General features: G+C 54.1%; 2 protein-coding genes across 5 annotated transcripts in view; both read right to left on the bottom strand.

Moving 5' to 3' along the window:
* Window positions 1-1,862: 1,862 nt before the first annotated feature.
* Window positions 1,863-11,440, bottom strand: CCDC97 (coiled-coil domain containing 97). Its single transcript, XM_017640366.3, has 5 exons — window positions 11,231-11,440; window positions 8,134-8,589; window positions 6,329-6,607; window positions 5,800-5,929; window positions 1,863-4,043 (listed from the first exon to the last, which is right to left on the bottom strand). The coding sequence occupies exons 1-5, from the start codon at window positions 11,436-11,438 to the stop codon at window positions 3,923-3,925; spliced, it is 1,194 nt and encodes a 397-aa protein (XP_017495855.1). The 5' UTR covers window positions 11,439-11,440; the 3' UTR covers window positions 1,863-3,922.
* A 2,110-nt stretch (window positions 11,441-13,550) lies between these two features.
* The window catches only part of HNRNPUL1 (heterogeneous nuclear ribonucleoprotein U like 1), a 33,051-nt gene continuing 22,643 nt past the window's right edge, over window positions 13,551-23,958 (bottom strand). For all 4 annotated transcript variants that reach the window (XM_017640388.3, XM_073225864.1, XM_017640404.3 and 1 more), the window contains exons 11-15: window positions 19,302-19,470; window positions 18,407-18,691; window positions 16,990-17,276; window positions 15,468-15,659; window positions 13,551-14,904 (exon numbers count right to left, since the gene is read on the bottom strand). In XM_017640388.3, coding sequence (XP_017495877.1) covers window positions 14,788-14,904; window positions 15,468-15,659; window positions 16,990-17,276; window positions 18,407-18,691; window positions 19,302-19,470 — 1,050 coding nt within the window. In that variant the 3' untranslated portion in view covers window positions 13,551-14,787. The remainder of the gene's footprint in view (window positions 14,905-15,467; window positions 15,660-16,989; window positions 17,277-18,406; window positions 18,692-19,301; window positions 19,471-23,958) is intronic.

The following is a 23,958-nucleotide window of genomic DNA, read 5'->3' on the forward strand; positions in this document are numbered from 1 at the left end:
CAGCATGAGAGGGAGACACAGGGAGGGAATGGTGGGGGGAGGAGAAAACCCCTTGTCCTTAAATCTCTGGACCTCTGGTGTGGGGTGTGTGTGGATGTACACCTCTGGTGCGGGGTGTGTGTGTGAATCCACAAGCTTGGTGGTGTGAGTCGTGTGTCTAGTACCAGGGTCTCACACCAGCCGGTGCCTGTGGGCTGTGCTGGGAAGGGATGGTGTTTTCAGTGTGTGTCCCCAGCACGTGGCCAACTCCGTGTGACTTGGCAAGCCTGTGCATACTAGTGGATTCTATCCCTGGGGCATGTGTGTCTGCATTTTTTCTCAATGTTTGCTGTTCTTGGGGTGTAAAACGTGCGCCGTCCTAGCCTAAGTCTGTCTTGCAATGTGGGTGTTTTCGCTGTATGTTTATGGGTCTGTGAGAAAGGTGTGTTTCCAGGTGTTGTGTTTTGTGTTTCCTGCACGAGCTGTGTTTTCAGTGCGGGTGACAGTTCCCAGTGTTTGTATGCCTGTGGGTGAGTGGCTTCTGGGTTATGTTTTGTGGTCAGTGTTGTGCGTCGCTTGTAGACAGAGCACGTTTGTGAGAGTGCATGTCCGCCCCAGAGGCTGGCATTCTCAGATCTGTGAGCAGGTGGGTTTGCACTGTGTGTCCCTGTGTGTGGGCAGCTGCAAAGGTCGTCATTCTGCACCACCTTCCGGGGCGTCTGGAGTTCTCGGTGGGGTGGGTGTGTACTCCTGTTCACAGCATCTGCGTCTGTGGGACTGCGTTTCTGTGGTGTTTCCAGGGCAGGCAGGCATCCTGCGCCCCAGTGAAGCTCCTGGGGCCTCTGTGCTGAGAGGAGGCTGCGCCTGCGGCATGTCCCCGTGCTGGCTGGTGCCACGCTGGCTCAGGGCTGGCTGCGGCAGGCAGGGCAGGGCAGGGGCTGTGGTGGGCACTGGACCCACGCCCGGACCTCGGTATAAATATCCCAGGCTGCCTTCGGCTGTGTTTACTCGGCCCCAGTCCGGGGGCGGCAGCAGCCCGGCAGGTCCTGGGGGCGGGGATGACCAGGCCACAGCACAGACACTTCCTTCTGGCCAGACAGGCCACAGCCTCCCAGTCCCCCGCCTGTCCCTCTGGGTGGGGGCAAGGCAGCAACCCCTCAGGCTAGGCTTCCAGGGGCCACCAGGGAACGTTTGACCTGGACATCCCTGCTGGGTTTCCCAGGGCCTAAGAGACCGAGATGGGGTGAGGGGAGCAGGCCAAGAGAGACAACCGGGAGAGGGCAGCGGGGAGAAAATGAGGGTGAAGACTAGCAGGAGCAGAGTGGGAGGGACACTGCCAACAGGCACGGGGAGACAGTGACAGCGGTGCTCAGACAGGGATTGAGGGACTGACAAGGAGAGAAGGGAGAGGAGGCCACGGGAGGGGGAGTAGAGTGATAGGGAGGCACGGAGAGCCAGAGGCGCAGAGTGGAAAGCCGAGGGGGGAGGCAGAGGACAGGAGACAGGAGCGGGGAGAAAGACCTGCAGGAGGGGCAGGGAGCGCGGGCAGCTTCTGCAGGACACCGAGGTGTCAGACATGGGCGGTGGGGGTAAGGACTGCGCCAAATGAGCCAGCCAGGACAGACAGGAGACACGAGGGCGGGGGCCGGATGCCCATGGGGGGCTCCCTCAGCTGGGCCCGCCCTCCCTGACTCAGCCTCTCCGCCCACCCCAACCCCAACCCCAACCCCAGGGTGGGCAGACAGTGCTCCCCAGGCCCCTCTGCGTCTGAGGCTGTGCCGGGGGTGTGTCTCTCGGCTACAGACGCTCCCATCTCCACCATCTGACTAACCCTAATTGACTCAATTGCTCTCTCATCACTCCAAAAAAAATTATACAACAAATTTATGTATGGCAAAGTATATCACAAACAACTTTAATCATCAAATGATAAGACTGGTGAAAAATGTACACACTGCCCAGGGCTCAGCCCTCTTATGAAATGGCTTTCGCAAACTGAAGGCATGAACCAAGGACCCAAGATACAAACATTTCTCTCTTCGGTGTGAGTCTAGCTGGCTGGCTTACCTCGGACCTCCTCTGGAGACGGACCATCAGTACTGACGGTATGAACTATGAGCACCATTGGATGCATCGGCGACTCAAGTCCTTGTCTACACCGGGAAGATTCAGCCCACACCTGGGTGCAGGACAGCGCCAAATGCGAGGGCAGAACCCCCAAGGCGTCCCTGCTGTCATCCTCAACAGCTAACTCTGCTTCAGTCTTTCCAAGCGAGGAAGTCTGTCCGCTGGCTGGCCCTGACAGCTGACACGCAGGCTAGCAGTGGTCTCACGGCTTGTGTGGTTCTAGGCCTGGGTCTCCACCTCTGATGGCCTTGTGGCCTTGAGCAGGTCACAGCTCCTTTCTGGACCTCTCTTGGCCCACATTTATGGGGCTGTTTGGAGGATTCAGTGTGGCAAGTTCAAGTCAATTCAAAACCACTCGGGCCTGGCACAGAACTGCTCAGTAACCGGAAGTTTCCTTAATAGTCTTTCCATCTGAACATCCCTTGGCCTCTGTCCAGCTCTCTTTCTATGTCTGGCTGTAATTCTGGTTGACCCAAAGGGCAGAGCTGAGGCCTGGGGGTCAAGAGCCGTGGCCCCAGGCGGCCTCGGGGTCTTCCCCTAGCTCTGGGCCACATGCCTGGGGAGGTGTTTTTGAGGGTTCTCCAGACTTGGTTGTGGCAAGATGCCACCATTCTGGCTCACAGGAGTGAGGGGTCCCTAGGCCCCACCTGATTCTTGGCCTGCGCTCCCATCCTGCCCCCTGCAGCCGGCCCCTTCTGTGTGTCTACTGGGGGAGCATGAGCTGGGTGTGGGGGCATGGGAAGGCAGGACGCCTGGGTTCCCACAGGCCAGTGGCTGAGTCACCCGGCGGCCATCTGGCTCCCATTAGCCCAGGGCGGCAGGGGGCTCTGTGGGGCGGGCCCTGTGGCCGGCGGGGGCAGGGATGCCGGAGCAGGCTGTGTGTGGGATGACTCAGGGCCCATGATAACAGCCTGTGCGTATTCGGGGAGTATAAACAGGAGAGCGAGAGGGAGGCAGAGGAAGTGAAGGGAAATTGTGGCCAGGCAAAAGAGGGCCAGTGGGGCTAGAAGCGGGGGGCTGGGAGGGGAAAGCCCCCCTCCCTATACCCCAAGCTGGCAGGCCCATGATGCCCAGTGCTGCCCCTGCTCATCCCTCCCAAGCCTGGGTGCAGAGGGAGAGATGAGAGCCAATGAACACCCTGCAGTCTCCCCGCTGCCTGCAATGAGGCTGTATCACTGGGCAGCCCAGCTGCAGGGGGCACTGAAACCCTGAGATAAAAGGCTGTAGACAGAGGGGGACAGAGCACAGAGGCCTAGAGATGGAAATATACTCGGAAGACCCACAGGCCCAGAGTGAGGCTGAAGGAGAGATGGGAACATGACAAGAGGCAAGGAGGGACGAACTGGAGCCTGAGACACAGGAGAAACCAGGTAGAGACCAGGGGGGCAAGGGAGAGCTGCGCCAGGCTGGGTCAGCCCCAGCTGGGCCCTGGCACCAACCTGGCTGCTCCAGCTACCAAGGGCCCCATTGGCCTTGGACAAAGGGAAGGTGTTCATCCTGGGGACAGAGGCCAAGGCACAGAGAGAAAGAAAGAGAAAGGTAGAAAAGACAGTGAGGGGTGGAAAGAGGGAGACACACGAGAAGCAGATGACAGAAAGGCAGCAGAGAGAGAGAGAAGAAACTGAGATACCAGAGACGCAGGGTGGGGAGGAAAGCAGTGAGGGGAATGCAGGGAACCCAGGACACGGACCTGGGTGTCTGGGACGGGACTGGACCCAGCGAAGCTGAGGCTGAGGGGCAATGCCCTCCCGTCAGGAAGCCGGCCTGTGATCGGCTGTCAAGTGGGGGAGTGGGCAGGGTGGGCAGCTGGGGACCATCAGTTCCCATCCAGCTCTGGGCTGGGTGCATCGTCGGGCTCCTCCTCATCAAAGTACCTCTCCTCCTCATCACGAGCCACGATGTCCAGGTTGTCAAAGTCGGGGTTGTCGTCCACGGTGCTGCAGGGGGAGGGGCTGTCAGGGGCTCACTCTGCTGGGGATCCCAGCCTCCCCATTTTTCTGCTTCTCACCCTTTGGAGGAGCTGGGGCCTGTCCCCCGACCTCCCCGGAAGGCCAAAGGCTGCACACTGGCAGCTGAGAGAAGGAGCTAACTTCCGGAGGGGGAGTTGGTCTCAGGGCCTCAAACAAAAGGCGCCATTTCCCAAATTGGAGATGTTACATAAAAACTTCACAAAGCTGGAAGATGTGGTGACACAGGGGCCTGTATTCCTGAGACAGGGGTTCTCAACCAGTAAGATTTTGCCCCCCAGGGGACATCTGCTGATGACTGGAAACAGTCTGGCTGCCACAACTGGGGGTACCAGGGATATGTCACTCAACACCCTGCTGCAGAAGACTGTTCCCTGCACAGAGAATTATCCCACCCTAAGGCAATGGGTGACCCCAAACTGTGAGGGCCCCCACTCCACTCCACGCCCTCCCACGGCTCCCACCACACTGACTCAGTGCACAAGCTCTATCTGACCCAGCCCTGCCACCTGGGACAAGACCTCCTCTTCAGTCCTCACCCCTTGCCACCGCTCCAGCAGCCTTGCTGTTCCTCCGGGACACCTTGGGGCTCTTGCACTGGCTATCCCCCACCCACAGGAACTCTCTCTCCCCCAGGATTTATTTCACTTACCTTTCACTTCCTGCAGGTCTCTGCTCAAATGTCACCTGCCCAGCCAGCCTTCCCTAGCCCCTTGGCACTCTCCCTTGCTGACCCCGCTGTGCCTTTCTTCGTGGGCCCATCTCCACTAGATGCCCGAGGGTGCCTTGGCTTCCTCACTGGAGCAGGATGCTGTTCAGGGCAGGGAAGGCTCAGCTCCCACCCCTCCCATTCCTCACTCAAGGACCACTTCCTTGTGGGCACTGGGGTTTATGGCGGCAGTGGTGCCCCTACCAAGGGTTCCCCATGACCCAGGTTCTCTGCCCACTGCCCGGTGTGGGGATTCAGGCTGCAAGGCTCCAAGGCAGCTGAGTGGATCAGCCAGGTGTGCCTGCAGAGCCAGGATTCCCAGACTGGGCTGGTGATGCTCGGTCCTAGGGCTGCCTGTGGCCGTGGCACCCGCGATCTCCACTCTACTGATGAGGCCCTGAGGGCCCACTTGCTCATTGGAGCTGCGTTTGAAACCAGGGCCCTGTTGTCACTCCCAGTGTTTGGGACAAGGTGAGACTGTCTCAGGTGACGAGACTATTATCCTTGACTCTGACACTTCACTCTCCTGTGTCCTTTTCCCATCCTTCCCAGTGTAGCAGCCATGTGTCCTGCCGCTGGAGTTGCACTGGGAGACTACAACCAGCGCTGAGGCTGTCCACCACATGCCCTTCTCCATGGGGCATTAACTCTGCCAGGGGCCCCTGCCTATAGCATGAGGCGGGCCAGGCTCCTAGAGAAGCTGGGGTCCCTGGGGAACACTGAGGTGACTTGGGGTAGCGGCATCCTACTAGGCCACCACCACGTACCCGAATGGAAATGTTTCAGTGTTTTATCAACTTTAAGCTGCATGCCAGCCCTGTTCATTCCCCTCCTTCAGGTGAGGGGACTGAGACTCAACAGACGGGCAAAGCTAGTCCGTGGTCACCTGCTGACACTGACCTTCCGGGGCCTTCTAACACCAACAACTGAGGCCCTCGGAGGAGGCGCCTGGGATCTGGCATGCAGCCGAGGGCTGTGGGGTGCCAGCTGGGGTGGGGGAACGGGGCACGGGAGCACCTGTAGTCGAAGTCCCCGTCCTTGCCATCCAGGAAGTGCCGGTGCATCCGGCTGGTGAACTCTTCCCGCAGGATCAGCCTCTCTTCTGAGTCGGGGACCCAGGCCTCCGAGTCTTTGCTGGGCCTCTGGTCTGCAGTGGGGACATCCACAGTGGGGGGGATGTGAGGGGTGTGCCGAACCCACGTTCACAGAGGGCTGCTTCCTTTGTGCTGGGAAGGACTGGAAACAGTAATGACCAGGACAGCCCAGTCTCAGCCCCCCAGGGCACACTTCACACATGGAGACAAGGCAGTGCGCTGGACACTGCACGAGGTTGGGACCTGATCCCCGAAAGGTGCTGAGGTGGGGGCATTCCTGGAGGAGGGCACAGCATGAGCAAAGGCCAGGAGATGAGGGATTGCTGGGTGCTTTGAGAAGCAGGGGACGGAGACGATGGAGGGGCAGGGAAGGGCCAGGGCACCCAGGCTGGGCAGGGGAGGACGCGATGTCGGCTCTTGCAGGTTGGGGCTGCCCTGCTACTGGCCCTAACCTTCCTCATCACTGTCCTCCTCTTCTTCCTCCTCCTCTACACAGGCCTCTTCCTCCTCCTGCTGCTGGAGCAACCGCTGCTGCAGCTCCCGTTCTTGGTAGGACTGGAGTAGCAGATCTGTGAGTGGGCAGGCAGGCATGCTTGGGGAGCCGGGCCTGGGCGGCTGGTGGGTTGGGGTGCGCGTGCTGAGCTCCTCCTGGGTTAGGTACTGGCCAATGTACTGCTCGTACAGCAGCGGGGCCCGGAACCGCATCTGCTCGTCGCTGAAGTACTCGCCCCCTACACAGAGGAGACAGGGTGGGCGGGGGCCAGGGGTCTGCAGGCAAGGAGAGGCCTGGGTCTAGAGTACGTGTCTGAGCAGGTCATGTGTGATTGTGCTGGTGGCAGGCACGAACATACAAGCGCAGGCGTGCATGTGCACACTCAGGCATGTAGGTAAATAGGTAGATACAGGAGGTCGGCAGCCACAGGCACTCCCGTGTGCATCTGAGCTTGTGTGTGTCAGGCCTCTACATGTGCCTGGACAGGATTCCCAAGCTCCTGCCCATCCGTGTATGTGCATGGTTACACATGTCCACACATTCTGTTAGTGTCAGCACCAATGGCCACCCAAGTGCCAGGCAGCTGGCATGCATGGTATTGTAGGCAGGTGTACTGTAGACTATGGGCACCTGTTTACTGAGCCCCCTTCCAGCTGAGGGAGAATCGCCTGGACACGGATGCACTGTGGGGCATATAAGCATGCACATGCAGGGAGCTGGCATGTGTGTGCACAGGATTTGGTAGGCAGGGCACCTGCCCAGCTGTGGGTGTCCCTGGTGGTCTTCCAGATGCCAGATCTCACCTTTCCCCAGAGCGCCCCTCTCTGCAGCCACCCCTTGGGTGGGCCTGGCTTCCCCACCCCTCCCAAGCCCAGGTCCTTCCACTCCCCTGGCTGCTTGCTCTTGCAGAGGAAGCTCTGTCCCTCAGAAAACAGCGTGACCTGCCCTGGGCCCTTTCACCCAATCAAGGATGAGAACCTGCCAGGAATCCTGGCCTCTGCAGCCCCGGGGTCTGGCTGCTTAGCCCTGCCCTCTTACCTCCACCTCCCTGGGTCTGGCATTTCCCACCACCTAGTTTCTCTCGCTCCTTCACCCTGCCTGTCACCCCTCTCTCTGGGTCTCAGTTTCTCCCTCTCCACCATTCCTGTCTCTCTTGCTTTCTTAGCTTGTCACCTGGGCTCCCCTCACCGTCCTCCTGCCCATCCTGTCTTCACCTCAGCTCCCCGCCTGTTGCCGTGCCTCACTTTGTCTCCTCTCCCTATATCCCGGGCCTTGTCCCTAACTAGAAACTTCACTTTCTCTCTGCTTCATTTGTTCTCATTTCTTAACTTTAGGTCAGGTGTCTTTGGTCACAAAGATGCTTGTAATTATGTCAAAGTCAAAAAGGTATGAATGTTTTCCTCCATGCTTGTCACATGTGTCTTGTTCCAGAGGGTCTTTGTGTCCCTAGGGTCATAAACACATTCTCCTCGGTGTCCTGCAGTGCCTTTGTGTATGGTGTGAGGTACAGAACTAATTTTCCTAAGGGATAACCAGTTATCGCAGTGCTGGGTACTGGGTCTTTGGCCCACTGACCTGAAACGGCCTCCTGTCATCCTAAATTCTGACCCTTCCCACCGCTTGTCCCATTCTCTTCCCTGGGACAGTGTGTCTCCAGCTGTCTCTCCCCAGCACCTCAGTGTGTCTCAGCCTCTCCCCATGTCCCACTCTCACAACCAGGCCCTCTGAGCCCCAGACTCCCTCCCACCAGCCCCATCCCCACACCTTGGATGAGCTCCCGCAGGGCCGCATAACGCCGGTTACGCAGGCAGGTGCGCAGGGTGCGTGGTCGGGCAGTGTCCTGCCGGGCCACCTCAGCACAGTAGAAGTCTGCGCGGTAGTCACCACGCAGGTGGCCAAAGCAGGCCAGGTGCTCCTCGCGAAGGCCCGTGCGGAAGCGCTCCAGGAACACCAGCGGCTTCTCGTGGTACAGCCGGCCCAGGATGGCCACCTTCTCCCGCTCAGTCAGGTCAGGCTCACCCTGCTGCTGGCTGCACACAGGCAGGTGGCTGGCAGCCACAGCACGCAGCATGGCACTCACCGCTGCATCCTCAGCCTCAGCAGGGTCACTGTCCAGGGCCCCTGGGGCTCCTTCTGCTGCTTCCACCTTGTCCTGGGGTCTGGATGGGCCCAGCATCCAGCTCGGCTCCCCCCAGTGTGCAGGACAGGTCTCTGTACAGCCTATGGGGTGAGGGGAAATTTGTTAGCCCAGGGATGGGAGTCGGGGAAGGGAGAGTGGGTGGAGAGGACTAGGTGTTCAATGGTCCACTCAGTTCACGTTTACTGAGCGCCTACTATATTGTGGGCACTATTCTAGGCTCTAGCAAGAAGTTGGCATTTTACTGTGGAACACAGGCAATTAAAAACATAATTACTGAGAACACAGTGTATTAGGAAATACATAGTGTGTTAGGTGGTTTCAAGAGTTATGCTAAAAAAAAACAGAGGGAAGGAGGGGGGAACCATGGGGGAAAGCTGTAATTTTAAATGGGTCAGTCAGACAAGACCTTGCCCAAAAAGTGACACTTCACTAGAAACCTGGGGTAATGAGGGACTGAGCCATGAGATTTCTGGGGGAAGAGTTCCAGGCAGAGGGAACAGCCAGTGCAAAGGCCCTGAGGCAGGACTGTGCTTGATGTGTTTACTCAGTCCTTTACCACCTTTATTGACCTACTCAATTCTTTGCCTTTCCACTTATTGTCCCCCACACCCACTCACTCTCTCCAGCTCATTGCACATTTATCCAACCACTCTAAGTCTATGCAAGGCCCCAAGCTGGGCAATGCTAAGGGTCCATGGGAGGTATGCAATCTAGCCCCTGCCCTCGGGGAGCACCCAGTCTGATGTGGAAGACAGGCAAGCTCAGAGACAATTACTGAGCACTAGACAATCATTGGTGAGAGCTGTTTCTCAAAAGTGGAAAATGAAGCAAGGCTGCAGCAAGCAGGACTTAAGTGCAGCAGGAAAACAAGAGGGGGTGGTAGTTAGAAAGCTGTTCAGGTGGCTGGCAGACAATGGGGTGGAAGGGCTGAGAGGTGAAGGAGGCAGCCAGTTAGGGCCCAGGCTCTACCCAGGGACTGGTCAAACTGCCGAGACAGAGTCATGGATGATGAGCAAATTTTGGGAAAGATGTTGAGGGCTGTTTGGGATGTGGAGGGTAGGATGGGCCTGGGACATCCCCAGGGAGGCACCTAAGATCGCTGGAGACTTCTTAGGAGAGGGGGCTGGGCTGGGGACAGAGTGGTGGGAGTCATCAGAGCCCAGACAAGAACTAAAGCCAAAGGAAATGAGAGGTGGCAGGGAGGGTCAGGGAGTGTGTGAGGGATGAGAAGAGGGGGCTAGGAGAGAGCTTTGACTGGATGAGGAGATGTGCCTGTGCAAGAGAATAAGAGGTGGCCCCGAACCACCATCACCACCACATCTTAATTCCTAGAACTCGGGAGTGTTACTCTACATGGCCAAAATAAAGAAAAAAAAGGGACTTTGCAGACTGGATAAAGTTAAGGATCTCAAAGAGGGAGCTTATTTTGGATTATCTGGGTGGGCCCTAAATGCCATCTTAGGTGTCCTATAAGAGAGAGCCCAAGGGAGATTTGACACACACAGAAGAGAAAGCAATGAAAAGACAGATGGGAGCAAAAATTGCAGTGATGTGGCCACAAGTCAAGGAATGCCAGGAGCCACAGAAGCTGGAAGAGGCAAGGACGGAGTTCTCCCCTTAAGCCTCTGAGGGAGTCCTCCACATTCCTCCTGATGCCCTGATTTTTCAGCCTGGTGATCTTAGACTTCTGGCCCCCAGAACTGTGACAGAATAAACTTGTGTTATTTTAAGCTGCCCAGCTCTGGTCATTTGCTATAGCAGCCCCAGCTAGTAGAGGCTGAGCAGGAGAAACCCAAGAGTGAGGAAGGAAATCAGAAAGAGTGGTGGTGCCACTGCGACGAAGGGAAAACTTTCAAGAGGAATGAAGGGGCACCAGAATCTCCAAGAAGCCTAGTAAGAAAAAAACCCGAATAGGGTAATTGGGTTTAACCACATGGCGGAGGTCACTGGTGACCCTTATCAGAGCAGTTTCTGAAGGTCAAAGCCAGACTGCAGTGAGTGGGAGGTTGGAAAAAGAAGACAAGTGGAGCTGATTTTTGAGAAGGCAGATGGTATCTATCTGGAAGGCAGCATGGGTTCAGGGGGTAGATTTTTTTTTAGGTGTTTAGTTTTATTTATTTTTTTTCTTTTTAATTATGGAAAACTTCAAACATGCACAAAAGTAGTGAGTACAATGACCAATGACCACCCCCTCCCCCACATACCTATCATCCAGCTTCCGGATTAACCAATTCTTGGCCAACCTCCTAATCACACCTCTGGGGACAGGGCATTACTCTGAGCAGAGTGTGCATGGGCCAGGAGAAGGGCTAGCCTGGAACAGTAAAGGAGTTAGCCTGGGGCAACGAAGAGTCACTGTGACACAGGGAAGGTTAACTTGAGAAGCACGGTTGGCTGGGACCTTGGGCCTAGGGCAGAGGGGAGGTCCAGGGCAGAGGGGAGGTTTATGTTAACCTGAAAGTTAGACTGGTAAGAAGTGGGTTAGCCTGTCCCCGAAAAGGCTGGCCTGGAACTTGGAAGAGATTAATTTCGGTGGGGGGAGGAGATGAAGGAAGTCGGCTTGCAACCAGAGTAGTTAATCCGGACAAAGTAGTGGAGACAGGTAAGGCCCAGGGGAGGTGTTCCCCTATAAAGAGTCTTCCTTTCGCGTTAACGGGGAATAATTTCCCAGTAACAACCCAGCCACACATTCCGGTCGCCTCCGCGTGGACAAAACCTCACCTTCATCGGGTTTCCTCGCAGCCGCCCCGGTCGCCACGGCCTCCATCCCGATTCTGTACGACTTGCTAACCGCCGCCGCAGCTCCGCACGCCCACCCAGGTCCCACGCCCTCACCGGTCACTTCCGGCGGAGAACAAGCTCGTGGTCCGGGGCTCCGCGGAACCTGGAACCTAAGTTCCGGGACCAAAGACGGCTGTCCTACGCGCATGCGTGCCTTTCCCGGGTACCGTCCTCCGCAGCCAGGAAGGAAATGAACGTCTAGAGCAGAGATCCTTCCGCCCCCACCCCACCAAGCCACCTGAACTGCTGTGAAATTTAAGTATGTGTAAGGATCTGAACCATTGTTCAACCTGTTAGCTGCTGTTGAGTCCAAAGCCTGGGATGCTTAATTTGGGTACTGATGGTTGAATGACTACCTTCCCTGGCCTCTGATTTGTGCTTTTAGAAGCGTCTATTCCCTTAACTACTAAAAAGTAGTATTTACTGAGCCTTATCTTGTGTCTGTCATCATACCCACTCCCTGGCTAACAGATGGGTGTCGTGCGATAGAACTTCCCACTTTGTATTCCCAGGACCTGGGGAATCTACAGATGTGGAGAGGTAGAGCTTGTGGTCCTGATTTACCCTAGGTTATGAATACTCATAGTCAGGTGTGCTACTAACAGGAGTAGAGACATGTCACCAGTGATCATCCTGAGTGGCCAGGGCTCTGGTGGATCCACGGGGTTAGGGGAGCTGCCCACCCCAGCTTGGAGGGTCAAGGAAGGCTTCTTTCTGGGAGGAGGGAATGCTCAAGCTAAGACCCGGTGAACAGGAATTAGAAGAGGAGGGTCTAAGGCAGGAGGTTGGACCCAGAGGGGAGGCCAGTTCTGGTTGTTGTATGGTCAGGGGAATAGGGAACAAGCTTGGATTCCCTGACTGGGCTGCAGAAAATTTGAGAACCTCATAAATCTTTATACACAATCCCACATACATTTGCATTTTGCAAGGCAAATTCACATTTCTAGATTCTAAAAGGGATTTGTGAATCTCCAAAGAACGAACCACTGATTTAACGTTCAACGGGGGAATGGCAAAGATGAACCCAGTGAGGTCAGCAAGGGGTCAGGCACATGGGGCCTCATAAATTGTATTAAGTAGCTTGAGCTCCTTTATCTTAGGTGAGCAGGCATGGGGTATCAGGGTAAGGGACTGGATATCAGGCAGATCTGTGAGGAGGCAGGCATAATCGAGACGCTGTGGCCAGGAGCAGAGATGCAACTTCCCACTTGCATTCCAGGTTAGGAGATCTGAGTGGCTCATCTGCCGCACTGGATAGGTGGGGACTAGACTAGACAATATCCAGGAGGGGCCAGCAGGGGGCGCTGCTGCCCAGCACATGGACCTATAGAGAAGGGGACTTCCCAGATAGCAGGGACTTTGAGGCCCTGTTGGTTGCTCTCCCAGAGCCAGAGAGGTGGGGGGCAAACTAGCCAACCTTAGCTCCATCTCAAAGTTCAGATGCCCCACCCCTAACCTCAAAATGAGTTGCCTTCCTCCCCCCCTTTTTTGCAGCCTGTTTCCCCTTTACAACCGTTCTTAGATACTTCCTATGAGGGTAGGGATGGAGCTGAGCTGGCCATGGCCACTCCTGTGCCAGCATTGTCCCTCACAAGTGGCCAGGAACACATATCCAGAGAGATGAAGATATGACTGAAGCTGCTGGGGAAGGGGATGATAGGCTGTGGGGAGGCAGTCAGAGTCTATTTAAAATGTTCCCTTCTTTAGGAAACCCCCTCACCTCAATACAGCCCACCCCAGGATTTCACAGCTGGGCCACTTGGTGCTATCACTGCCTGACAACAGGTCTGTTGTTTCTAGACTGAGAGCCCCGAGAAGGCAGGTCCAGGCCTGCCTTGGCTATGCTGTACCCCCAGCACTGTTCAGACAGATGAGGAACAGAGCATGTGCCCAAAACATACCGGCTAGAGTAGCCCCTGGAATCCCAACCAGCCTGGATCCAAGAGTGTAGGCAGAACTGTCCTAAGTCCAGCACACAGGCCAGGCCTGATGTGGATGGGCTGTCACACCCCATGACAACCCCCAAGAGCCCAGCCGTGGTCTTTACTCCTGTGATCCTACCTTGCCTTCCACCAAGGGACCTGTTCCACGCTTTCTACTTACAAATTCCCAGAGGCATTTGGGACTGTGAACTGACTGGAAAAGGCCACTGGACCAGAAAACCACTTTAAACTGAACTAGTATATTTTAAACTGAGGGCCCCAGGCTTAAGGAGACACCGCCAGCACCAAAAATGGGGCTAGGCACACAAATCCCTCAATAATGTATGAATGAGTTTAATGAATTAGTAAATAATGTCCCCTTGGAAAAGTCCCACCCCAATTAGAGGCCAACTGCAGTTAACACTTCAGGGTATCAACCCTGCTTCCTTCCTGCTAGGAGGTGCCATGTCATTTATTGAAAGAAAACAAAACAAAATAAAACAAAACAGGGCAAACACATTTCTTAATAAGTGCAGTTTGTTAAAATCCTGTTAAAACATATGGGTCAAAGGGAAGTAAAAATAATCAGAGGATCACTGCAGGACAGACCTTTAGGTATGACACCTGGGAGACCTCTGGAGGAGAGGTAGTGGGAGAAATCCTTGTTCTAAAAGGAAGGATGCCCCCTCCCCCCACCTCCCCTTCTTCCCTCTCACCCTCTTAAGCCCACCAGAAACTACCAAGACGCCTGGAATAAAAGGATTCAAGTTCAATAGTCACACTCTCTCCAAATACAAAAAGCAGTTACAATTCAACTCAACACAGAAGCTTGTGTGCAAAGTTATGGGAAACTGAGACATTGTATAAAAGTTACGTTAAAGATGATTCTGTGGTTTTGTCTGTTATATGTTTTGTGTTGAGGGTGTGGCTCTTCCTCTGTCACCTGAACTCAGCAAAGAAATGGTTATCCTGGTAAGTATCAACAGCCACAGTAAAAACGGACAAATTCTAAAAATTACAAAAAAAGAGAGGCATAATTACAAAAAAAAAAAAAATCTGTCACTGCTTCCTCCCTCCTCCACATTGTTTTTTAAACTTGTGGGTTTTTTTGTTTTTAAGTTTTTGATTTCTTTTTTAATTCTGAAAAGTAGACAGTAAAACAGCTCCTGGAAGAATTTACAACTGCATCAGGGTCTGGGAAGCTGAGGGGCTGCAGCAGGGCTGGGATGAGGGGACAGGAAGGGTCTGCCCCTCAGCCATTGTAGCCTCACTGTACGACCAAGGGAGGTGGGGTCTTTAGCCAAAAAGGAGGAAGGCAGGAAGAGGAGGAGGAGGCGGCGGCAGAGGAAGGAGGGGGTACAAACAGAAAATAAAAGGTCATTGTTGCCTGTTTGAATCCAGAGAAAAATGCCTGGCCCCGTGTGGGGAAGAAGCCCCTCACAAGGGGAGGCAGTGGGCTGGAGGCGGCAGCCCTGGGATGACCTATCCCCCAGCACCACGGACCCAGTTGGGTAGCGGAGGGGGCCGAGGTGGGCGCTGGTGGAGGAAGCCGGCAGGGCCTCCAGAGCACACTGGCTACTGCGTGCTGGTGCCCCCCTGTGTGTTCCCGGAGTAGCTTCCGTAGTCATAGTTCCCGTAGTACGGCGGCCACTGGCTCTGGTTCTGATAGTACTGGTTCCACTGCTGGGCATACTGGGGGTGGGGGGCAGAGAAACCAAGAACACCAGGTTGTCCATCATCCAGACCCATATTGGGATCCTCCCCTGGTCCCGCTCTTGCCAAGGTAGTGACATGGGTCCCAGCAAAAATCAAGGCAACTTGGAAGAACAAGTGACTGACCTGCTGCCCAATGTGTGGAGTTAGGGACTGAAGCCCAGGTTTCCTGGCCTGCCAACCCAATGCCCTTTCAGGTACAGACAGACACCAAATTCAATTTACTTAATGACAGGTGTGGCGGCCTAGAACCAACCCAGCAGAATGGACACTGGCCATGGTGCTGAAGCAGGCTTTGGAAGCTCCCAGTCTGCCCTTGCTGCACTGGGGAGGGGGGCTGGATACCAGTTATTTAGCGGTCAGTGCAGAAGTGTTCTCCAAACAGAATGTCTACACTAGATGACCACCACCAGCCTGAGGCCAGTAGCCTGACCATCTTCTTAGGGATCAGCAGGGACTCAAGTCTACATGGTGCCCCTGGATGTCTCCCCATTCCTCTGCCCACTGTGCCCACCACAGACCCCCAACCAACTGGCACCTACCTGCTGATACTGGTTATAGCTGGGTTGAGGGTAGGTCTGTGCGGTAGGGGGCGGTGGTGGGGTGTAGGGGGCTGGGTTGTAGCCACCGTAGCTCCCGTAGTTGTAGGCGGGTGGTGGTGGAGGTGGAGGAGGTGGGGCTGTATAGCCCTGGTTGTAACCTCCCTGGCTGTAGGGTGGCTGGCTGTAACTCGGCTGCAAAGCAGGGGGAAAAACCAGGACCTTATGAAATAGCCAGCTCAGCTGGGATGGCAGGAGACCCTTCATAAGCACTGAGCTGACGAAAGAGTGGAGGTTGTGTGAGGGCTGAGGAGGTGGGTCAGCCCTACAGAAAGGCATGGTAAGGCTGGAGTCTAATCAGCTCTGAGACCCTGAGGGAGCACAGCACACGCTCTCTCTTAAAATCCCAGGGTTTTTTCCTGTAGAAAAGAGAGAGAACTACACCTTCAGATGATTGCCTTGCACATTCAGTAAGCTGAATGTGTGCCCAAAGTACGGGGCACTCCGTAAAGGTGGGAGCTGTTATGGGAAGGCCTGAGAAGGAGCAGGGGGGCTTTCCTAGGTGCTGCCCGCACCCAGCTGTGTCATTCACTCATTGAGTCCCCATCAACTCTGGGAGGTGAGACTCCACTAGCGTCATCTTACAGATAGTCCAAGGCCCAGGGGTGAAACCACTGGGCCCAAGTCACACATCTAAAAGTGGCAGAGCTGGAATGTGACCCCCCATCTGCTCAGTCCCCAGCATTACCCTTCAAGCTACAGTGCCACACCACTCATCCCTCAACAAAGCCTGGAAGTGAGTTCTACTAACAACTCTGGCCCTTCATGAGGCAAATAAGGTCCACAGAGGTGAAGCTGTCCAAGGTCACAAAACCAGGATGTTGCAGGGCTGTGGTCTGAGTATGTGCTTGCCCACTTCCTGTCCAGAAATATTCTGGTTAGACCAGTACTAGGAACTATTGATCTCTACCTTCCGGCAGCTGTTCTTAGGCTTGGCATGTGGAAGGTGCTCAGGTACTGTGCAGTAAATTTGGAGACTATTCTGGTTAAAAGGGGCCTGTGGGCACCAGAGCCTGAGCACTGGCTTTCAGAGAATTGGAAGTGAGCCAGGAGCTGCTCTGGGGCAGAGGGTGAATCCTCCCAGCCTCAGGGCCTGTTTCCACATCCTGAAGGGTCAGCTCCTTCCAGCCTGGGCAAGGGGTAACTCTAATTAAGCACTTTCTTGGGGATTCAATGAGTCCAGCAACACAGCTGAGAGAAATGTACTTGTTAGAGAGACAAATGCTTGTAGCTTGTCCCCCTTTTTGCAAAGTGAGAGAACAGGTAGGTTCCTGATTTATGCTGGACTTAGTAGTAATCTGGGATGTCTAGGGTCTATACTAGTCAAAAGCACTGCCAGGGAAGGGCAGGGTTCAGGGTGAGAGTGTAGACCTGTGACTGGAGCACGTGTTGGCATACGCCCAGGTCCCACCTCCTTTCACCTGCACGTATGTGTGCATGCGTGCACACACACAATTTCTCTCACCTGTGGGGGGCTGTAGCTGCTGACAGTGGGGGTGCTGGTATTGGCGCTTGAGCCAGGGATGTTGCTGTTCTTGTAGCTGGGGGCCCCTGGTGGGTTCCGAGCAGGGCTGTAGCTGGGTGGTGGCGGTGGCTGCTGCGGTGGTGGCTGTGGTGGTGGTGGCTGCTGTGGAGGTGGCTGTTGCTGGGGAGGCCGGTTGTAGCTGCCTCGGTTGTTGGAGTTGTTGTTATCCCGGTTGTTGTTACCCCAGCGGTTCTGGTTATAGCCACCACCTCCGCTACGGTTGAAACCTGTGTTAAAGAAACCAGATGAAAGGCCCTGTCATTCTCAACTTGGGACCCTCAGGAGCTGGACTGTCTTGGTGACTATGGTCCCAGCATGACCAGGCACAAAGCAAAAGCTCAGTTCATGTGAAAAATAAAGCCCTGCTCTGGGCTTCCCTAGGCCCTGGCTGTGCTTCCCTAGTAACAGTCAGCACTGTCTGCCATGGACAGGTTTGTTCTGCTCTCTGACTACAAGCCTGTGACAAGGGCTGCCTTGCTTTCTACCATGTCCCCAGCATCTTAATAGCTATTGAACAAACCTGAAGAGATATTCAGAAAGAGAGATGCTAAGCACTGGGGACAGTCCTCTTCAGGCTTGGCCAACAGGCTTGCCTCTCCTGAGCCCTTGTGCACCTGTTTATTGGGCCCAGAATCCCCCAGCTAACTCCTACTGGCCTCTGGGCCTTAACTTAGACATCAGTGCTTGAGGAGGCCTTTCCTGAGCCCTGTTCCCCCACAGGCTGGACCAGGTGTTACCTGAGCTCACAGTACCCCCTGCACTTTCCCATCCTTCTGGGCTGTCGCTACAGAGTGATATGTATGGGTCATGGCTGTGTCCCCAGAACTATCCAGCACAAAAAAGACTAAAACAGAGAGTACAGCATGCTAGTTAAATTTTACTTCAGAGAGAGCGGAACCCAGTGTCAAAGAACTTGGGCTTTGGACCACCTGATCCCAGCTCTGGATTTAGCTTAGTGAATCTTGGGCAAATTAACCTCTCTAAGCTAGCTTCTCCATTTTTTAAAACCAAAAACAAGTCCTAACATTTGCTTTAGCCCAGGTCCTGAGCTGGGAACCAGGATTGGTAATAAACTCGGTCTGGCCCCTCTCCTAAAAGAGCTCATGGTCATATGGAGATTCACAAAAACAATGGCAAGGGGACTACAAACGAGCGAGGGCTTCAGGAGCAACACCCAAGGGTGCAGGGCAGTGGGAGTTTCCCTGAGGTCCCAGAGTCTGACTGATCTCGGTTCTCTGCCAGAATTGAGCCCACAGCTGGTGCTAGGGAAGCTTCATCTACTGAGAATAAGCAGTCACAAGGCCCAACCCTGATCCAGAACCCAAAGTGGAGAGAGCGCTGTTTTGAGATGGCTCACCTCCTCGGTAGTTGCCTCCTCCACCACTGCCTCCCCCTCGGCTCTGGAAACCTCCTCGGTTGCCCCCAGGGGGGCCTCGGTTGTCGTAGCGCTGGAAACCACCGCCACCCCCGCGGCCCCGGAAGCCGCCTCCAGCTCGGTTGTCAAAGCGCTTTTCAGGGGGTGGGCCGGCCTTGCGGCCTTCTTCGTTGTATTGCCTCACCAGCTTGTCTGCTTCATCTCGCTGCAGCTCAACGAACAGCACCTCGTCCAGGAAGTCCCCAACGTCTGGCAACGTGAAGTTGGCTAGGAAGACGGGACGACCCCAGAGGGAACAAGGCGAGGCAGGTCAGTATCTTCTGCTGTCTGCGCCCCTCTATCCCCAGGGCACAGCAGGTGAGAGGGGAGGAGGCACTGGAGTAATGAGCAACAGAGGTGAGGCAGGGTCCCAGACTCAGCCTGACAATAGCCAGGGGCCAACAAAGGCCCTCTTCTTTCTTGAAGAGGTGGCTGGGCCCCACCACACTGGTGTTTGTAAACACTCCCTCTGGCCTCATCCCAGGGAGTGGGCCAGGAAGGTGGAAACCCCACCCTTATTTTTAAAGAGAAGCAAAATGAGGCTTGCTCAGTCATCCTGCCCAGCAGGCATGACCATGACCGTGCAGTCTCAGTGTCTGCCCCAACGCATCATCTTCCCAATCCTGCCCTGGCCCCATCTGGGCTGAAAACCCTGCCACTAGAGACAGGGGCAGCTTTTGCAATCACAACCGCACTAGACAGGGAAGGAACAAAGCAGAAACACAGAGAGAACAAGCTCAAAGAAGGAATAATCAAGGAGCTGGGGAGAAGCTGCCTAAGGAGCTTTTCCTTTAAGGACCCTGCTGTGGTGTCCCTCTGAGAACCACTCAGCTCCTACCTTTCATTTCTAAGACCGCGTGATCTGGCACATCCTTCCCTTCCTCGTCAGTTCGCTTTATTGTTCGGTCTTTTAGGTCCTCATCAGTGGGACAAATTACAATAGCTTTGCGCTGGAAGCCTTCAAATGGTCTCATTTTTCGTCTCTGGGCTGACCCATAAACATTTGTCTAGAGGAAGGTAACAGAAGAGACAAAAGATAGTACATTAAAAGCTTTTCCCTCTGTGGGGCATTATGTAGGCCAGGTACTGAGAAAAGGATACTAGTTCTCCTAAGCAAAGAAATTCTGGAAACTGCTTTCCTTCACTTTTAAGATTCTTGAATCCACTCCTCAGTAAAAACTGACATGGGGAAGTGGCTGCTGACAGTCACAGGACAAGGGATTCCTAATGGCTGGGCTTTGCCTTTTCATCCTATTTGTTCTTGGTATGTGGCTTCACTCCACCTGCACCTGCTCTAAAAGTAATACTGTTTACAGTAAAAACTTCAGAGCGCAAGGTGTAAAGTTTAGAGTAAGAATCCCTACATCTGCCTACGGTCAGACTTAATTCTCAGAGATGAGCTGTTCTCTATTTCTCAAGTACTTCTAGAACATTTGTGATTTCTAACACTAATCGAATCATACCATACATACTCTTCTGAAGGCTTTTGTCACCTAATGTTTCTGTAACATTTTTCTGTGCCAGTGTTCTTTTAATGGCTGCTTAATATTTACAGAATTGATGTCATAATTAACCAGGCCCATTGACAGTTATAAATATTGTTTTTATCAAATTGGTTCTTTTATTCCCTCAGTGCTTCTCTGAAACATCAGCTTTACCCACAAGCTCCCAACCAGGGGGCTTCCCAAGGCAACAGCCTGTGCTTTTCACAAGTGTAGTCTTCCTGCAGATGTTTTCTTCCCTTTCTCCAGGTGACAGGCAGGGGCATCCTAGGCTGGTACCGGCACAGAGTTGTGCCCTAGGACACATCTGATCGAGAGCAGTAATGACAAGAGATTCCATCTACTGAATACCTCCTACATGCCAGGCCCTTGGTGATTTGAGCTCAGATTTGTTGGACCCCTGGGCTCCAGAGACTCAGCTTGTATGTCTGAATCACTTGGAAACTACTGAGATAGCAGCCCAAAGCTCACCTGAGACCTCCTGAACTCCAAACTCTGGAGGTAGGACTCTATCTACCCTATCCAAACTCAGACACCCAAAAGAGCTGGAGTAATCAGGAATAGCTGCATTTAAACCACTTTTAGGGGCTCTGACAGGGACTTAAGGGAGAAGCTGTAGAGGAAAAGAACAATCTGTAAAGGGACATGCACAGATGGATAAAAAATGCTGTATTTTGAAGATGTGGGTAGTAGGGTGGAAAGAGCCCAGGTTCAAGTCCTGGTACAGCCACTAACTCTGGCCAGTCCTTATGGTTGCTTCATCTGTAAAATGGGGAAGGAAGCCTCCCCTCCCAGGGCTGGTGAATATTGACTGGGAAGACAGCCACAAAGCAACTGAGCATGCGTGAGGACTCCTAAGTGGGGGCCAGGAGGTGGCCTCCAGCATGGGAGCTGCCTGACTGAGGCAGGCAGTGTGGCTTGGCACAGCCCAGCTCTAACAGTACTTCTACTCAGAGCCTCAGCCTGATCATCTGTGAAGTCCACTTACTGCATGTTTACAACAGAGTCTCAAGCTTTGAAAGAGGAAAACAGTAGGAATGTCATATGGTTGCTGTTAAAACGGAAGGAATTCATGTGAGTAAAAGCCCTGGTTAGCCCTGGGCCTGGCTCAAAGCCAACACTCAACAAATGGAGCTGCTGTCGATGTGGCCGTCACTGGGCGGGGTGCCAGGGAAGTTCTGTGACAGTGCCTTGAAGCAACCCAAACTAAGGGAAGTTCTGGCTACAGTGACTTCCCATCAGCAAGGCAGGGACAGTGAGGCCAGGTGTGAAGACCACAGGCTTTGGGGAAGAAGCTCGGAGTTGAAATCCCAGCCATGTCCCTTCTTTTTGTGAGATTGTAGGCAAGTCACCTAATTAGTCTGAGTCTCAAATTTCTTCATCTCAAAGACAGGTATTGTATCACCTCCTCCTGGATCTGGTGGGGATTTGGAGACGTGAAAATGTCTGGCATGTGGCAGGGAGGGGCAAGAAAATCAGTCAACATACACAGGGTAGATTAGAAGTATGGCCAAGAGGACTGACACTGTCCTAGGGGAGGCTTCACACTGGAAAGGACCAAGGAAAGTTAAGTTTGAGAAAAAGATGAGGCACAAGAGAGCCTCTTCCAAGACACAAGAATAGGAAGCGGGCTTGTAGGTCAGCCAGAGGCCAGGGCCCCCAGTGCATACCTGCTGGGAGATCTGGGCTGTGAATGCAGCTCTTCTCTAAGCTGACCTGACCCTCTGGCCCCAACACACATACCAAGAAGTTCTTCCCAGTTCCCCTGGGAAAATGCCCCAGCCTTCACCCAGTGTGTGTGCTGGGCATATATATGCTGTGATCTGGGCCTTGAGCACTGGCCCAAGGAGAGGCTTTGGGTCACAACTGGTTAAAAAGCCCACAGGTTACAGAGGAAAAATCAAGTCCCTCTCCCCACTGCTCCTTCTCCTTCTGGACTCTGTCCCTTAAAAATACAGAGGTAGCTAGTCAAGGAAGATATAAGTTGGCTTCTTCCAGCTGAGTAACAAGGTTCCCCCCTGGCTTACAAGTCCTAGTGGGGAGGTGCCAGGGTGAATGTGGCCTCAGACCATTCCCTGGACAACCCACTCGTTTGTTTGCCCATAAGAAACAATCCCATTTCACTCCTTTGAATTCCAAGGCCATGGATAAATACCTCCTGGGTTTTCTGGGGGGAGACCTGCCCTGTCTTATGCTCTGATGAGGGAACAGAGAAGAGAAGCAATTGCCAAGAGGCCCAGTCTGCAGCTCCAAGGGATGAGAGAACCTGGGGCGGAGCAGACTGGACTCATACATAGCTGGCCTCTGTTCTGGGAAGTGGCTAGACTCTTGAGGGATGGCTCCTCAGACTTTGGAACTGAGGTACTGAGAACCCAGCAGTTTTTAAGACTGTCCCTCCCTCCCCTTAAGTCTTTGGCCCAGGAAAGGGAAGAAGAGTTCTGAACCATGCCAGCAAAAATGCAAATACTTGGCTTTCCTGGAGGAAAGGGACCTCGCTGCTGGTGGCTGTTGCCACAGCAAACACAGTGAGGTCAGAGCCCCCGGCTGGCCCCGCACTGCTGTGGTCACTAGGGGCTGCTGGTGGCTGTTGCTAGGAAACCAGCACAACAGCTACGCCAGCTTTTCCAGCTGTGTGGGCTCCCTCTGCCTAGCTGCTGCTTCTCCTAGTTTCACCCTGCTTGAAGATGCAGACTCTTTGAAGGTCTTGGGCTATCTGTGTCCCCTGGACCCCTAGCTGCCTCCAATCCCCAGTAATGCAGAACAAAGGCCAGCAGCTGGGTGTTTCACAGAAGCTCTGTGGGCAGTTTTAGTGTGTGACAATCTGCGGGAGCAAGGGAGGAATACAGCATGCTGCTCACAGCTTGAGTTCTGTGAGAGTCCTACTGTACCCTGTCCACAGCTCAACAGGGTCAGGCAGCAGAGGGAGAAACCTGGCTGGATCCCAGAGGAGCAAACTTCAAGCTGAAGACAAGGAGAATGGGCTGAGGCTCTGGGGATGGGAAAGGTTGTGGAAAGGTACATCCCCTTTGGCAACACCTGCCAACATGAGGCAGTTTACTCTACTCTGGGCCTCTGCTCTAGCCCTAGGATTCTGTTTCAGGCAAAGGCGTGGCACCTGTCAACAGGGATGCAAAGCAGGACTAGAACCGCACGTTCTGATGGTGTTGGTGATGATGTCATATTCAGCCCTGCCTCTAATCACTGCCTAGCCTTGCTCTGGGCTGTAAAGCCCTAAGGAACTCCAAGACTGCAGTCCTCAAGTTGGGGTAATTTGGGACCCTCACACATGGCTCTGCAGAGGCCCTCTCATGAGCCTCCAGGAGGGCAACTTGCTGCCTCACAGAGGCCAGCTCCTGCTCTACACCCAGTCTTGGGGCTCCTTGGTAGGCTAGGGACAGAACAGGCAGCATCTCATTCTGGAGGCTTTCCACGAGCAACAGTGGACCCTTACGAGTCACTGGAAGCAAAGTGGCCTCCTACTTTTCTTTTCTCCTTGCTCTTCAGCCTTTCACTAGCCAGGCAAATTTAGCCATATCCCTCCCTGATTAAAACACATCCATGGCTCCCCACTGCCCTTAGGGCAAAGCCTCAACTTTTTTATTATCTTTCATGTCCTGACTCCAACATCGCACCCTCAAGAAGTGCTCCCAGTTTCCACCATGGCCCCAAGTGTTCTGGGCCGTAGCCATCTGTGAAGTCAGCAGACCCACAGTCTACTAGTAAACTGATGGCATAATTTCAGACAGGTTCCTTTCCTCTATTGGGCCCGTTTTCCCACTGGTCTCTTTTTCTCCTCCAACATTCCACAGCTCTAACGCCCACATGATCTGAAGAGGATACTCAGGTCATCAAGGAATGTTGGGTAAAATCCCCAACACACCTGAGAGCTTGTATCTAGTGAGACACATCCAGGGGTGGGGGCAGGAGTCCAGGCCAAAGGTAGAATCCTGTCTCCCACAGCTTACTTGGCTTTTGTAGGCATGTTCTTAAGCT

This window comes from Manis javanica, chromosome 17 (assembly GCF_040802235.1).
Source record: "Manis javanica isolate MJ-LG chromosome 17, MJ_LKY, whole genome shotgun sequence".
Taxonomy (NCBI): domain Eukaryota; kingdom Metazoa; phylum Chordata; class Mammalia; order Pholidota; family Manidae; genus Manis; species Manis javanica.

Bases quoted from the DNA above. Each gene is read 5' to 3' on its own strand.
- CCDC97 (XM_017640366.3), bottom strand. From the start codon at position 11,438: ATGCGCGTAGGACAGCCGTCTTTGGTCCCGGAACTTAGGTTCCAGGTT. The intron at 6,608-8,133 runs GTGTGGGGATGG...TCCTCTGTGTAG, and splicing joins CCTGCGGGAGCTCATCCAAG to GGGGCGAGTACTTCAGCGAC. The intron at 4,044-5,799 runs GTGCTCCCGTGC...CTCCCCCTGCAG, and splicing joins GACGGGGACTTCGACTACAG to CACCGTGGACGACAACCCCG.